Raw genomic sequence first — 16,232 nt, 5'->3', positions numbered from 1 at the left:
GGAGGGCGCGCAAAGTCCGGTGGCGCAGTCTCCAGGCTTCTAGGCCTCCCGCAAGGTGGCTGTGGGGTGTGTGTGCGTGTGTGTGTGTGTGTGTGTGTGATGGGGACCACTGAAATCTCACAGGTCCGCTGTCTTGAGTTCTGCTTTGATCTCCTCCCGCCAGCCGGCCTTCCGCAGCCTCCTTGGTTCCTGAGCCCAGGCTCTGCCGTGACGCACCTGTTCCTCATCCCCCTGTCCCTGGGACCCTTCCCAGGGACCCTTCTAACTGAGGGAGGGGTCAGTCCCCTTGGCGGTCAGGAGCTAGGCTCTAGGCAAGAACTGCCCCTGAGGCCGCCCTGCAGGCCTAGGCCCCTCATTCTGGTGTGCCTGGAGCTGGGGCCCCTGCCCCTGTGTGGTGCCCCCCCCAGGGGGAAGTTTGGCCCAGACACCGGCCCGTTTCACACAGCACACAATACAGCAGCTCTTTCTCGAAACCATAATTTTACTGTCTCAAAGAAACTTTATAACTTATTTACAAAGTTCATTTTTCCAAGATACAAAGCAATAAGTTAACATTCTCAATATAAAACTAAACTTTGACATAGAGAACACAAAACACGGTTGATTTCAATTGATCACATTTTCCAAATTTCACAAGTAAAATGTCAAGATTCTCATTTCACAAAGCATCAGGTTTTACAGCCACACACAACAGAACAGGGAAAAAAAAGCTAAGCTTGTGCAACATGTTTACAGAACAATAATAATAACAATAATAATTAATAACAACAATAATACTATGTACATCGATTAGATCCTGCACTGGAGACTGTGCGTTCAGGATGGTGACTGGAATTGTTCTGGTCGAGCCTCTGGGGATTGTGGGAAAGCTGCTTTTGTCCTACCATAACGCCCATGGGCTCCGGGCCCTCCTCACACCCGCCTGTCTTCTCACCGATGCCCATGGGTCCTCTCTCTCCTTCTCCCTAGGGAGGGCATTCAGAGTTTCCTTTTTGTTCAGGCAAGGAGACTAAGCATTCTTCTCCAGACGAGAAATTGTGCTGGCTTCATTTCTTTCTTAAAATAATGTGGGAAATGTAAAATATACAAATCATTCAGCTCCAACCTCTCTATACCAGCGAAGTACAAAAGTTACTGTGTAAGTTAAAAATCACCAGGTCCTCCTTATCTGTTTTTTCCCCCCGAGTGCATTTAAAGTAATGGGTGTGTTTGCGTTTGGACAGCGCGCTCCTCCTGTCCTACAGAACCGCGCACTGGCCAACATTGAGCCTCAGGCGAAGTCCATTTCTCAATAAATAAACCCCCCTCCCTCTAATTCCCCCCAGTTCCAGAACGAGCTACACAGATGTTTGGGCAGGCCCAGGAAAAGGTCTCAAAAGACAAAGCATCCCAGTATCCGGAACTGGGCAGCCGGGTGGACCGCGCCTCCTGGACCTGGTGACTTTTTTCAGATGCCGAATGAGAACAGCGGACAGACGAGGACCTCGACTTGTCAGCGCACAGATACAGAGCGAAAGGAGACAAGAGACGGACAGGACAGAAAATAGCTTTTTCTTTTTCTACATTGCTTTTGTTTTTTCCTGATAGTCCCACACAGCTGGGTGAGGGTCGTGGATCCGGCCCGCAGGCTGGGCCCAGCGGGCTGCCTTGCTGCGCTGGCTGTCTCCCGCGGCTGTGACTGCGTTCCACGTCGTTCTCTGCGGTCACTCCCGGCCCAGGCAGGCGGCCAGAGCGGCCGAGAGTGCGGGGGCCAGGGAAGTAGCCAGTCCAGAACGAGAGGGGCTCTGAGGACGCGGTGGGTGTCCTACCTTCACAGTCCCTTCTTCTTTCCCTCCAGTCCTTTATCCGGGTCCAGGGCACGCGGATGGGGTGGATGGACCGGCAGGCGGGAGGGGCCAGACCAGGGGAAACAGACAGGAGGCGAGCGGGAAGGGTGGGCTACCTCACATGAGCTGCGGTTGCTGCATAGCTTCTTGGTGCGCCGAAGGGTACCAGGACGTGTAGCTGGGGATGTAGGAGCCCGCGCTGCCGCTGGAGCCCTTTCCGGACGAGGAGTTGGGGTTCCATCCAGGTGGCACGGGCGGCGACCCGGCAGACATCGCCCGGCCGTTGGCCAGCGCGCTACCCTCCAGAGCCGCCCCGCCCTGCTTCATCAGTTTCTTGAACTTGGAGCGCTTGTTCTGGAACCAGATCTTGACCTGCAAGAGCGGATAGCAACGTGATTCGGGCTAGGTCCACGGTGCCTTTCGTGGTGGTGGGAAGATTAGGGGGCGGTGGGACAATTAGGGAGGATGCCTCTTGCTGCCCTGTGTGACCAACCGACCGACTGGACAAGCAACTCCCAGCTGGGGTGGGGGTGCAGACCGCCACCACCACGACCACCACCGATAAGAACCACAGGTTCAGGTGCTGGACCGGGCCGCTGCGGGCCAGCAGGGGCAGCTCTCCGAGAGCCAGGGGGCGTGGTGGTGAGGGGTAAGAGAGGATTAGGCCTTCTCCCGCCAGGGGCTCAGCCCAACCCTGGCTGGCAATCATCTGGGGAAGATGTAGTGCCCGCACAACACAAAGCCTTCGATTCCAATATGAACATGAATAAAAGAATCCAGTAGAAGAAAGGAGTGGAGGAAATTTATTTGCTATGCGACCCGCCATCTCTTTGCCATCCTTTCTGCCCTTGAGTGAGTTGGGAGCTGACCGAGGAGGCCAAAAGCTTTGGTTAAATTTTTTATTCGGACTTACGTCAACCATTCCTTAGTGTCTCTTTTTCTCCCCAGCTCTCCTCCAAATCCAGGCCCTGGAAGTTGGAAACCCGCGCCAGTCGGCATCAAAACGCTCATGGGCTCCCCACAGTCTTAAAGAAATCCGGGAAGACAGGTCCCGTTTTTTCTCCAGGGTCTGGGACTTGGGAGGTTTGAGCAGGCAGAGGAAAGGATCCCGCCTCCCCCGACCTGGAAAGGAGGGGGGGGGGAAGATGGGTACAGAGGCTCTGGACCAGGCCCCGAGTGATTAGCCACACGTTTTAAAGCCAAAGAAGGGATTAAGCCCCGCATCCATTGTTCCAGTTGTTCAGGCACGTGTGACCTCAGAATCCCCAAACAAAACGTCTGGGGAAATCCTCCCTGGCCCTAATCAAATTGTCCAGCGACGGAAGGCCAGGAGGCAGGCAGCAGGCAGCGGGGAGTACAGAGTGCAGTGAGAGACAGAGCTGAGAGAAGGAAGGGAGAGACGCGCAGGAAGAGCCAGGGGTGGTACACACACACACACACACACACACACACACACACACACACACACACACACACACACACACAGTCTCTCTCCCCCCACTATGAAGGCCAGAGAGCCAAACATGAAGCTCCGGGCGCAGGCGGGCCGTGGGAATCCTGCGTGGCGGTGGGGCAGCAGCAAGGTACCTGCGTCTGCGTGAGTCCCAAGGAGGCCGCGAGCTCCGCCCTCTCGGGCAGAGCGAGGTACTGAGTTTGCTGGAACCTCCGGTTCAAAGCCTGCAACTGCAGACTGGAGTAAATCGTCCTGGGTTTGCGGATCTTCTTCCCCTTGCCATTGAAGCGCACTTCACCACCTTCCACCACTGTGCTCTTCTCAGAGTCAGCCCCTGGAGGGACAGCAGAAGCGGGAGCAGTTATTAATGTGAGGGACAGCCTTTAGTGTGGCTACCGAGGGGTACCGGAGGCAGGGCTAGGAGAGAGAACGCTCAAGAAACTCCGAAAGCCAGAGAAGGGTCCCGTAGAATCCGAGGGCCCGACCTGGGCCGCTGCAGGCGGACTGGGGCAGTTCCCAGGCGCGAACCTCCTGCCTTTGCAGGGAAAGTGCTATTTTTGCAGGCAGTGGTTGAGGTTTAATTACTCTTAATTGCATACATTGTTTATAGCGCTACGCAATAAATAATTACCGAGACTGATACGTGCACATGTGGGTTTCTGTTTTCCAGCAGGGCATTGTGTGTTCGGCGCACGCAGCCACCCAGAGGTCCAGTAGTGCCAGGGGACGCGCTCGGATTTATTTATTATTTATTCTTTGTTGGATAGTTGTTAGTTGGATGGATTTAAAAATTTTTTCTTTGCTATGACAAGGACTCATAGATTGATATACGAGACCTCCACTGCTCCGGCGCCCTCCCCACCCCCATCCCACCTCTGTCTCACCCTCTCCCTTCTCTCTCTCTCTCTCTCCCCACCCACCTCCCCTCCCTTTCTTCCTTCGTACCTCTTCGTCTCCCTCTCCCGGGCAGGCGCACGTACCTGGATCCTCCAGGCGGCTCTGGGCGAGGCTGGCGCTGCCCGGGTAAGACTGCACGGAACTGATGTAGGGGCTGGACGCGTGGCTGCTGACCGAGTTGACGTAAGGGTAGCCCAGCGGTCGGGAGAAAGACGAGGCCGAGCTGTAGGCGCCGTCGGGCTGCGAATGGCCCGCCGAGTGTAAACAGTGCATGGAGTAGTGCCCGTGGGACAGGGGAGAAGGAGACATTTGCTGGTTGGGCGGCCCAAACTCCATAAACACTGCCTTGCCCGACACGGGGCTGTTGAGACTTTCTGGCATGGTGGTCATGGTCATCTCTTCTCGCGGGGTCTGGGTCTGGGTCTCTGTCTCTCCTCTGCTTTCCTTTGGGGGGTTTCTGTGTTTCTCAGGACAGGAAGGAACCCAATTTAAGCGGAACAGGGGTTTTCACTTTCCATTCATAAGAAAATGGAGTTTGTCTCTTTGAAAAGTCTAAGCATGATGCTGCTGAGCTCCCCAAACTCGCTTCAAAGCTTTGACTCAGCCGAGGTCATAAATATTCATGAGCTGACGGAGCTGATTGGTCCGTTGCCTTGCATAATCACCGGGGATTGGTCCGAGGCGCTCCGGCTCTGCTGGACTAGAGCGGGCTAGGCGGCCGGGACTCGGGAGAGACGGGTCCACACTTCCCGGCCGGGGCTCGCTCCTCTGCAACAGAGCGTGCCGGGTGGGGAGCACAATGGGCTGTGGCGCCGGCGCCAGGTCTACCGCAGCCCGCTGCTCTTCAGCCTCTCGCCTCACGGTGTGCCTTACTTCCCAGAAAACAACCTGCGACTCAGCGGCCGCCCTCTTCCCCCAACAGTCCCCATCCTCCTCCCGCCCCCAACACCGGGGATCCTGGCATCGCTTCTCCTAGTCGCCTCCGCCACTTGGTCCGGCGCTGAGCTAGGGTAGCTCTGGAGCCTGGCCGCGGCCTCCAGAGCGCGAAGTCGCGCACTGGGGGGCGCTGGAGGCGGCCAACAGAGTGCTTCCTTCCCAGCTTCTAGCGCTTAGCGCATCGCTCTCCCCGAGGCCCCGCCCTAGCCTGGGTCCGTTCCGCAACATCCCTGGGGTGAGGTCTGGGGCCCTGCGGGTGAACTCACTCACTCGGCCGCCGCGCCACCGCCGCCGCCGCCGCCGCTCCCTGGGGCCCGCTCGCATTGCTCCAGGCCCAGCTGGCCCCTCCAGCTCCAGGCTGCACCGGTCTGATAAAAGCAGTGCGCGCGGTGAGCCAGGAACCCGCGCTTCTCCTCCCAGGAAAGGCAGCCGCACCGCCCCCTACTCCCCGACACTCCCCCCTCTTCCCCTCCCAACCTTCCTCCACCACCCCCTCCTCTCTCCACTCCCTCTGCGCCGTGAGTCCAGGGCTCAAACGCCCCTAGGGCGCGGCGCCTAGTGGAGCCGAAGAGCTGGCGGGCTCCGTGTTGCTGGAGCCGCGGGCGCCAGGTGGTCATTTCCCGTCATCCTGGGGTCTGGCGAGACTGCCGTGGGTTTAGGAGTCCCGTGGGACACCGAAACCTGCGGCAAAACCAGGCCAATGGTAGGCTCACATATCTATGTGTGGATGTATCTCTCATTGTCGCCCAGGATCCTCCTTATCTTCAATGGTCAAAGCGGTTCTCCGGGGCAGGGCTGGTGGGGGCAAAAGCAGCCAGGGTGCCTTCTATCTTCTAAAGCGCTAGGTACAGAAAAGTGCGTAAAGCCACCCCCCACCCCCGCTGTCATTATTTTGTTAGGTAATTAGAAAGTGTTGAGGATTCTTTCATAATTTAGCGGTGTGGCGGGAACGGGGAAATGATCTTGTGAAAGTTCACACGTGCAGATGTATTAGTTACTGATTCATTTGATTAAATGGTAGTCTCAAGTGCCTGGATCTGCAGCTGAAGGCGCGCCATTAGCATAACACTGATGTTTAATTTTCATACGCATAATTAGCCATATATTTAACACTAATAGCAACACGCAGCCTTTCAATGTTAAACAGCCCGGGATTTGATCTGGCCTGAGCTGAACCTTCGCCGATGCACCTTCCCCTGTCTGGAGTGCTCAGTGATCACAGGACAAACCTCTGTAATCAAGCACATTTTGGCAGAAGAACACCAATAAAAATGAACATTCAAAACAGAACATTGGTGCTGTTTCTACAGATATTAGTGGAAGGGGCTTCTCTCCTTTTTAACTTCAGTAGCAGCAGCTGCTGCCTGCGGGATTCCTCTCCTTTGGTTTGCGGGCAGGATTTGGGGGGTAGAAGTATTTCTGGCAGCGTGGTTGGAGCAAAAAGAAAAACAAAAGGAAAAAAACAAACAAACCCACAACCAACCCTCCAAACCAATAATGGGCTTGCCAACGTTTAAAAAGATTTTTTTTCTTAATCACCCAACCATACGGTGATACTTTGTAGCAACAACCAGTTAATGATTCCGCTACCAGACAACTCCAGGAGCTTGCTGGACTCTTCTTGATTTCTGTGTTGCACTTGTGGGTTTAATTGCTTCTTCTTAGCGCCTGTTTTGGGTTGTGGAGCACGGTGCGATGCGGCCTGAACAGCAGCACGGATGCCGCCCGGACCTCTCTGGTCTCGCGTGCGCCTTGCAGGCCCTTGACCACGTAAGTGATCGCGGTGGCTGGCGCGGTGCTGGGGTTGGGACAGAGGGAAGCGGGGCTGGCGACTCCAGGTGCTCAGGGCAACGCACGAGGAAACCCGACAGCTGGGCCACCCAGGGCCGGTTTATTCCAAATAACTGCAGGGTGGGGAAATGGAGAGAGGCTGCCACAGGTCGCCACTGTCTCCAGGGCTCTCTGTCCGTCCACACCTGGGGAAATTCAAGACATTCACAGCGCAGTGAGCGGGGCTGGCTCCGAGGAACAAAAGACCAGCAAGCATCCCCCTCAAGCGAACCGGTTTCAGAGCCTTGCTCATTTTAGAAATGGATTATTGTGGGCGAGGTAATGTGTACACGCCGGAATCATTTCTTAGACCCAGAGAAGCAGGTCAAGGGAAGCGCGGCTACGCTGGGGCCCTCCGGTGCAGACACACCGGCCTGGACTAGCTTCTCAACGTGAAATTGAACTCCACTCTATGAACCCTTCCTCCCCTTGCCGGTAAAGCGACACCTGTTCTGAAACTCCTGTTTGCTTACATTTTTGCTTGTCCCAACTATAAGAGGAAATAAAACTCTTCCATTTATTCCGAAAGTCACGGATTACGAGAGCCTCTTGGAGACACTGCATGACTGGTGCCTGGTGGTGTTAACTGTAGCTATGCATGGGCTGGAATCCCGGCTGCCCTGGGTGAAATTTGGAGCCAGTTAAGCTGGCGGCGGTGAGGGGTGAAGAGCCGACCAGGTATTTTAAAATCCGCTTCCTAACTTCAACTTCAAAGCATGTTAAAGAGAGTTCAGTCTAAACGAAGTTTGTTTTCTACAGAGCTGCAGAATCTTTCTACAGAGCTGCAGAGCTTACACACATATATATGTATAATACTTAAACTTTAGGTTAGTTACTTTCATAAGTGGGATTATGAACCTGTCCCATAAATACCTCCACCTTGGAATAATTGCTGCACAAGCAATGTGTTGTCCAGTGGCTGGTGAAATCCTGTGGTCCTAATACAACTATTCTTGAAGAACCTGATCCACAGATAAGATACAGGCTAATTGCTGCAATCCTACTGCTAGTGAAGTCATTTTTAGGCAAAACTCTCCCAAGCACATCTGGGTCTTGCTCCTCTAGAGACTTCGGATTGTTCAGGGGCAGCCGCCTCAGTCTGTAGGCCTTTGCTTGGCCAACTCTCAGGACCCAAAAAGTTTTTCTGTAAACCTTGAAAATATTCAACCCCTTCTTTGTCTTTTCCAGCTCTCAGTTCCACTACAATCAGAATCATTTCTATCCAAATTCTCCATCCTTGGACACAGCAAAAGAGAACTGGAGGGGTTGGTGGACACTCGGGAGAATCCTGAGTTCAGGGAAAAGCTTGAACTGAACACTTTTCCCAGCGTGCTCATTGAACTCGGATTCCTCTCTCTTTTCCCACCACTGTGAGTGTCACAGAGAGGAGCTGGCTCTTGGGACCTAATTACAGAAGTCATTTGTCATGAACTCTAGGAGCCCTACATTTCCTTGGTGTGATATTTAAGGCCAAGCTATATTTAAGTGGATGGCAACTTTGCAAAACCTGCTTCAGCAGAAACAAGAGTTAGCAGAACCACTCACCATGAGGACACCCTAAATGGATTTGTTCCTAAAACCATGATGAATAGAGATGGGCTACCTTCTATGTGGCCTGATAGAGGCCTAATCCTTCTCTACCCCTGAGTCCAGGTGTGAATAGGTTCTGGGGAGCTAGCGCAAGGAAAGGGAAGGTACTCAGACAGGAGGTCTTGGGAGAGGACCGGATTTCCTGCTCCTGAAGCAGGTGGAGGTGCAGGCAGGCAGAACTGGAGTGAAACTCGCCAGCTCCAATCCTGCTAACTAGGCCTTTGCCCTAAAAAATTCCCAGATCCCTTCTTGCTGGGACCCTCCAGCACCGCAGTGCTAGAGTGCTATCTACTGCCCAAGGGGGTCAGTGTGGGGAGAGGTCAGTTTAGGGGCTACACCAGCCTGGGGCTCATGCTTCAACTGCTAGTGCAACAAATGGTCCAGTGTGTGTGTGTGTGTGTGTGTGTGTGTGTGTGAAGTAACCTCTGGGATGGCACCTCAGGGCAGGATGAGGACCTCAGAGAAGCTGCAGGGGGACCCGAAAGTAATGCTTTTAGGCTGATAAAACCCTGCAGAAAGGCCAGAGTCCTCAGCCCACAGGCAAAAAAAAAAAAAAAAAAAGAAAAAGAAAAAGAAAAGTTTGTGCCCAACCCCTCCATTCCAGCTGATCTTTTCATTGCAAAGCTGTTATGAAGGGGAAAGAACTGGAAGGGCTGGGGAGCAGCTGACCTCTGTGAGCACCCTCAGGGCAGCTGGAGTAGGATCCACAAGGGAGAAAAAAAAGGCTAAAAAAATTTCCAGCTAACAGCTACGCTCGGGTTTTTCTTCATGTGAGCGCTTGTGACAAGTTCAGAAACTCAAAAATTAACCAACTGCCCTCTTCTCCTACCCTCGTAGTAGTATTGTCAGAGACAAGGAGCACAGACACAGTGGGTTTAGGAGGTGAGAGATTTTTACTTGGGCATTGTCAAAGCAAGGGAAAGAGAAAAACATGCACCGCTAGCAACCCCACATCTTCCAAAGGAGGGCGTCCCCATACCCCTCCGGAAATGTGTCCGGAGCTGGGAAGCCGAGCCCGGCGCCAAGATCAGTTTCTGTAGCCGGGCAGGGCTTCGGATCTGAGCTTTCAAACGCCTCTGATCCCCACCGAGTTTTCCAAGACCCTTCTAGGTACTAGGTTGGCTGCTGCACAACCTGCCGTCCACACGTTTCTTCTAAAAGTTCTCCAGCTGGATTTCAGCAATTTAGGGGAAGAGGGGCCCAGCCTCTGCGACGTTGGGGCCCTTCCTCAGGCCTCATGGGGCAGTTTGGTCAGGATCTGAGCACCCCCCGACGTGATGACAACTGTGTGCTCGAACTGGGCGGACCTGAAACGCACAAGGCATTGGTCAGGGCTCGCGCTCGCGTGGCGGTGCCCGTAGCGCAGCTAACCAGTGCCGGGGAGAACCTTCCCTTCCCATACAATTTAAAAGCAATTGGGCAGAAAGCAAACACCTTTGATTGTCCAGGGAGACCACAGTCCATGAGTCCTCCAGAACTTTAAATTCAGGGGACCCCTCGGTTATGATTGGCTCTGTAAGAGGGAAAATATTTACTGCAGTGATTTAATCAGATTCTTGTCAAACATTGTTTCCACTGATTGTCAAAAAAGAATAAGAAGGTTTCCCCCCCAAGTACTTCCCCAAGGGTTCATGTTGTCATATCGCATGGGGCTGGTAATTGATGTTGCTTACACAGCACACTGCAAACCAAACAGTAGGAAGAGGAAACGTTGCGGCATTCAAAGTGTATGAAGTTGCCTAGTTCGTAATTTTTTAGAGGAAAAAGGGCATTTTAATCAAGCCTTAATTAGGACCCTGTGGATAATAACCACCCAAACACCAGTTCCTCTTATAAAATACCAGTGAGTTTTTAAAAATATTTGAATTTTTAAAACATGCTCAAAATGTTCATTAATCAGCAAATAACCATTTTCATATTTCACTCTAATTGCTTCTCCATTAAGTCCCACAGTCAGAAACATGATGCCTTCCGGGTCTTAGGTGATTGGAATTTGGTAGTGACACCAATCACATGATCAGCCAGCCAGGAATGGGCCGCCAGAGAGTGCATGCCACTTGCTGACAGAGAGCAAGGGACATAATCACCTCCAGTTACTGGGTGTTAATGAAAACACACACACACACACCCCAAATACCCAAATACCACATTATGTTGGTAACAGAATTAGAAGTTGGAGGGCTGCCGTCTCCTAAATGTGTCGGTAAGTATCTGATTTAGGAAGATGGGGCTTGAGAATATTATTTAATCAGATTTACTATGAATCTGAATTATTTCATTATGCTGATTGGCTTTATTAGTCCTTCATGGGACCGCCTGGCCCAGGCCAGCACTTCTGCTTCCGCTGGGGAGCCGTGGCTCTCTGAAGGGGAGCTGCCGCACTGACCTATGGTGAAGGCCATTCCCTCTTCCATGAGTAGATCGTTGTCATTTGCTGTAAAAAACAAAACATGGGATAGAGGGAGTGGGAGAGGGAAATGGAGAGAAGGATAAAGAAAAACAGAATTAGAAGGGTTGGGCTGCTGAACAAACTTGGTAATTTAGTTTTTTTTCTTTTGTTATAGAAGGGAAGGTGGAGGTTTCTAGAATCCTGGGTGCTGGCGACCAGCCAGGAATTAAACACCAGGCTCCTGGGTCTTGGCCTTTGCATTTTCTACACTTGGGGTCAAGGCCTAGCAGGGACAGCCTGGATGTTTTGGACAGCTGTCAGGATCCCCCTGCCCTGGACACTTGTTATGAGGTCTCCTGGCTTTGCTGTGTCCTTTGCTTGTGGGCTTTGCTTGTGGACCACCCCCACTGCAAAGAGAAAGACAGCCTGGGCAACAGATGCAAAGGGAAGGCAGCCACCTGGGGTGCAGGCTGAAGTAGGAGGCAAGGTCAGGGGTGACTTCAAACAACTCCAAGTGCTGGTTCTGGGTGAGGCACATGTCTATGAGGCCCCGTCTGCACTCCCTCCTGGACCCCTTCTGAGCTGCCTCTGGTGGGGCTCTTTGGCTCAAGGGGAGTTCTGACCTGTTGCATCTCTAGGGATCTCCAGCAGATGGGTTCCAGGCAGCAGTTCTTCCAGGGACTGTTACCACCCCAAGCACCAAAGGGGGTGCACACCTGCACAGAGTCCTTTGGTCTGGGTGCAGGTGTGTCTCCTCTTGGGGGTACTCCAAAGAACCCCCCCTCCCCTAATGCTAACACCCCCACCACCACTTTGTGGCCCACCCCTGCCTTCCCACTGTGGGGTGCACACCCAGGCAGTGAAAAACAAGAGATTCTGGAGAATGAACACGGGGTGGGTATAATCCAGAAATCACTAAAGAGTACATGCTGCTAAATACATCAGCTGTCAACGCTGTGTAGGATGTAATGAAGTTTAACCACAACAGTCAGCAGTCAGAGAAGGGCGTAGAAAAAGGAAACAGAAAACAGTCGTATGTGCATGCTGCTGGGGCACTGATGCAGCCACGCTTTATTTTCAGTAACTCTTCCTAGACCAATATTCCTTGCGCCTTCCAGCCATCACTCTCCAGGAGAAGATGAAAAGCCAAATAAACTTTATTTCAGGGTTGAAACTACTGGGCTCTAATCCAGTAACACAGTAATGTGCTGGTTATGATTAAATGCCCTTTGAATTCTAATTTTGCATCCACGCACAGAATAGGATGATAATGCGGATTGGATTCAAAGTTACAGCTTCAGGAGCAACACTGCCTTACCCTGATTCCATTCAATAAGTAGCTCCCAAATTAATTTTCTTACCATGGTGCCAAATTTCTGGATGTCCATGAAAGTAAGATCCTATCCCATGTCCCACAAAATGTGGACAGACTTGCAAACCATTCTGATGAGTTATGTGGCTTTAAAAGTGACCAAACAAAAATATTTAATTAAATTAGATAAGTTTTAAGTGCATACATAGATAAAACAAAGTCACTTTAAAATATTCTATGAAAAAGAAAAAATCAGTTATATTTAGAGTCAGATAATAACAATATGTTTTTACTATTCTGGAATCAATTTTTTTTTGCCCTTGCTTGTAAAATTCCCTTTGGATAAATGAAGAAAAAGGTAGGTATCTAACACCATAGTTTGCTTCATTCACCTTAGTACAGCATGCAAACAAGACCACTTTTAGACAACAAGTGAGTGTGCATACACATACATACACAGATACACAGAGATCCATATAACCAAGATACATGTGCATCTAATGCAGGTTGTAAAAACCTGCCTGGTGTGTATGGGGTTTCATGAAAAGACTGTGCAAATTACTACTGATTTGGGGACCAGAGAAAAAAATTTATGATCTAGAAATGTGACTTCCTACTTCTATAGCTCCCTTATTCTGGTCTATTTCAAAACATTATACATTTTGCCAATAGTAACAGTCACACTAAAGGTCAAATCTGCTTTGTCCATATTCTTGAAACACTCCAAAACTTTGTGATCATTTATGATTTCCCCTCAAGACTGACACCATTAACAGGATTCACAAAGAATGCTTTTTAATCACCGTGATACTTAAGAAGAGCTAGCATTATGATTCCTAATTCTTAATGCTTCATTAGTTATTTGTGCATGCAAATCATGTGGATTCCATCTATTCTGTATACATGAAATATAGCACATATACTCCAACCCTACAAGGTTAAAAAGTTGTTTTTGAAATTAGGTGTGCCAGAAAGATAAGAACATATATACCATTAACAATTTATATTTTCAGGTGAATGAAGGTCCTGAACTCTATTCATAACAATAGAATTCTGAACAAAATCAAAGTTCTGAGACCCCAAACTAGAGTTCCCAAAAGACCCTTCATTTAGTTTAACAGGAACTCAAAGGCACTTGGCCAGCATCTTTATGAGCATGCTTATCAATGCACTTTTCCCTCAACAATTTTAACCTTCATCTCCAGACCTGCAAAATATCTTCACTTAGACCAGGATATCACTACGAGCAGCGGCTGGGCAGAGACTCTCATTCGCATTTCATTTCCATGTAACTGGTAGTACTGAAACCAGTAGGCTATGTCTGTGCTGCGGACAGGGATGATAAATCAGTGTCTTTATCCAAGTTGTACTTTCTGGTTATTTCGGTGTGTCTTTGCACTTTGGGCCGGGGCTTAAACAAGTTTCCCAGGGCTTTTCTATTTGTACCACACCATTTCTGAATAGAAACTGAGGGTAGAGAGTGGATGGAGGGTGAAGAGATATTATTTAATAAGATATAATAATCTAGATTTTTCTTTACAAAAATGGGCTCTACCTAAACCTGTAAATTATATTACTTTGGTTTCAGTAAACCTCAGTAATTCTAAGAGCATTCAATATAAACTGTTCTATTTTCTTTTCTTTAAAGAAAAACTAGGTTTTTAAAAAAAGGCTCTAACTGATTGGCAGCCATCACAGCTACATCTTAAATGTGTGTTACAATGGCATCTTCATTTTAATTTCCAATGAGAGGAGAGGAAGAAAGCCCACTCTGAAAAACCACTTGGGGTCCCTCTCCTCACCACACCTCTCACTCTTCTTCATAAAGGAAGCTGTGTGATTGCTAGGTGGCTAAAGATATCTGAGTGCATTCTCCTACAACAATTTACTGCCTGGATCCTGCTGGAACTTCTGCTTACAGGAGTATCATAAAATGTATATGACATGGATGCAAAGGCAGAGGATTTCACAGCCATGTGGAAAGAACAGGACAAATTTCCCTCACTTCCTTGGTTAAGCACCTATCTCAATGCCTCATTCCCAGGAGCTAAGTATACACTTGTCTGCTTTTCAGAGTGTTTTCCTTTTGGGTTGGTAGTTAGCTTTTCTGCACATATTTGCAGGGACTAAATAGGATAAAGATCTTATCAGTGCTCCAAACTATTATTTAAAAGCACATCCCTTCTATCATTTTGGAATACATGGAAAGCTGGGTGGGCAAGGATGCCCAAGAACTGCCACAGGTGCTCCCCCACACCAGCTGTCATAGGGCCCTGACCATTTCTGAGCATAAAGGCCTTCTCGCCCTGGACATCTCAGCAGTGGAGGCTGCCTTCTCTTTACTGAAATCTGCTGAAGAGAACTCTCCTGCTATTTATTAGCTCTTCTGTTCTGATTTTTTTTTCTAACTAAAAATCCTCTAAAACAGTAGGACATTTCTTCATGAGCCTGACACATTTATGACTTGAAGTCCTTCATATGGAATATGTGGGGAGAGGGAGGAGGGGAAAAAGGAAGAAGATGGATAAAAGTAGTTTACAAACTTACTTTTAAATTATACTCTATTATTACAGTTCATGTTTCAGTTATAATTTGTAGTTGAAAGAGAAATCTCTTTTAAGAAATTGCATCTTGTGACCATTTTCTTCAGTTTAGTTCTTTTTCATGAGGCAGTTTTCCTCAACTGAAGTATTGTCTGGATAAATTAAAATTCTCAATATGTTTCAACTACATGTTTATGACTAAGAATACATTCCCCAAGAGGGCAGAGGAGCACTATATTTAAGTACATACTCTTCGAACAAAACAAAAATGCACATGGAAATAGTTATATTACCATTTTTACATGAATCCTATAAACAGCACTACTGTCTAAATGGTCACACTTCTAATGAAAGGATCTCAAAGGCATTTGACTTTCTAAATTAAGAAATTTTACCTTAATGTTTCCAGATTTTCATTTTAAACAGTAGTCTTTTAGTGAAGTAATGCAAAAATCCAGGGGGTCTCTCATGACAAGAAATGTTTAAGTATAATTAGTAATATTTTTGAAAGCCAACAATTGTTTTCCAAAAGAGTGATACATTTTTTTTTGTTTTAAACTGGATCACAAATTACTTGTATTTTTCTTACAATAGTCCTGAACTTTTATTTCAGGTTCTCTGTTGCTGAAAAGCAGACATGATGGGTTGAAATAAAAGATAATTTATTGCAATGCTTACTTTCATGTGCAAAGAGAAGCAGTATAATTGTAATTTACAGTAGCTGTCAAGAAAAATCCATCACAGATGACATTAAAATGACTTATTTTGCCTGAGCCACTTATTGTTTAAATGTGCATAATCTAATAGAAAGAGATTATTTTTAAAAATCTGCTTTATATTCTCCTAAATTAATATCAAAACATATACTTATGAATTAAACATTAAAACCCATTTATTGATACTTTCATCGTGACATTTACAAGTACAAGTTTAAATTATTTTTGATTGAACTGTCACATATTTGTGATGCATGAATCTACACATTCACAATATTCTCATATGTGCAGATCATAGCATCTAGAGACGATTACAAAAATACAGATTTAGAAATATTTTGAAGCAAATGGAGCTACAGGGAAGATAATAACACACTGTAACCCAAAGATCACTAGCCCCTGTGAAACAAAAGGGCACATAGAGAATACTTTTCATTAAACTATTTTGTCAAATACTTTTTCAGAGATATCTTTCTGTCCTTTAGGTTTTAGAAATTTTAAAAGTTTCCTATCAAGACCACTAGGTTTCTGGTAACACAATGCTAATAAAAGATGTTTGTTCTTTTTCATGATATGTCAGTAGAGGGAGGCTATGCAAAACATGGTGAATATCTTAAAATAAATGAGACTGAGTTGAAAGATGTTTGTAAACCTTTGGTCTATAATGATTCCAAGAACTTTTGGCATAAAGGTGGAGACTGCTTCTTTATTTACTCCCTTGAGAGTTTGCCTGAATAAGA

At 48.3% G+C, this 16,232-nt stretch overlaps 2 protein-coding genes across 6 annotated transcripts in view; both read right to left on the bottom strand.

Moving 5' to 3' along the window:
* Positions 1-1,943: 1,943 nt before the first annotated feature.
* DLX1 (distal-less homeobox 1) lies at positions 1,944-4,587 on the bottom strand. Of its 2 annotated transcripts, XM_037151263.2 has the most exons (3): positions 4,260-4,587; positions 3,414-3,613; positions 1,944-2,198 (listed from the first exon to the last, which is right to left on the bottom strand). In XM_037151263.2, exons 1-3 carry the CDS (start codon positions 4,570-4,572, stop codon positions 1,944-1,946), a joined length of 768 nt encoding a protein of 255 aa, XP_037007158.1. In that variant the 5' UTR covers positions 4,573-4,587. The 2 variants fall into 2 exon arrangements, with proteins under 2 accessions (XP_037007158.1, XP_037007159.1); XM_037151264.1 differs by lacking the exon at positions 3,414-3,613 and having other exon boundaries at positions 2,122-2,198; positions 4,260-4,572.
* A 4,819-nt stretch (positions 4,588-9,406) lies between these two features.
* METAP1D (methionyl aminopeptidase type 1D, mitochondrial) overlaps positions 9,407-16,232 on the bottom strand; it is an 82,147-nt gene continuing 75,321 nt past the window's right edge. For all 4 annotated transcript variants that reach the window (XM_037151285.2, XM_037151283.2, XM_037151284.2 and 1 more), the window contains 4 exons: positions 12,283-12,380; positions 10,919-10,966; positions 9,967-10,045; positions 9,407-9,839 (listed from right to left, as the gene is read on the bottom strand). In XM_037151285.2, the coding sequence (XP_037007180.2) occupies positions 9,761-9,839; positions 9,967-10,045; positions 10,919-10,966; positions 12,283-12,380 (304 nt within the window). In that variant the 3' untranslated portion in view covers positions 9,407-9,760. The remainder of the gene's footprint in view (positions 9,840-9,966; positions 10,046-10,918; positions 10,967-12,282; positions 12,381-16,232) is intronic.

The sequence above is a fragment of the Artibeus jamaicensis genome, unplaced genomic scaffold (assembly GCF_021234435.1).
Source record: "Artibeus jamaicensis isolate MK-2021 breed Jamaican fruit bat unplaced genomic scaffold, CSHL_Jam_final contig_391, whole genome shotgun sequence".
Taxonomy (NCBI): domain Eukaryota; kingdom Metazoa; phylum Chordata; class Mammalia; order Chiroptera; family Phyllostomidae; genus Artibeus; species Artibeus jamaicensis.
Note: the sequence above shows the minus strand (reverse complement) of the source record. Positions and strands in the feature narration are given on the sequence as shown.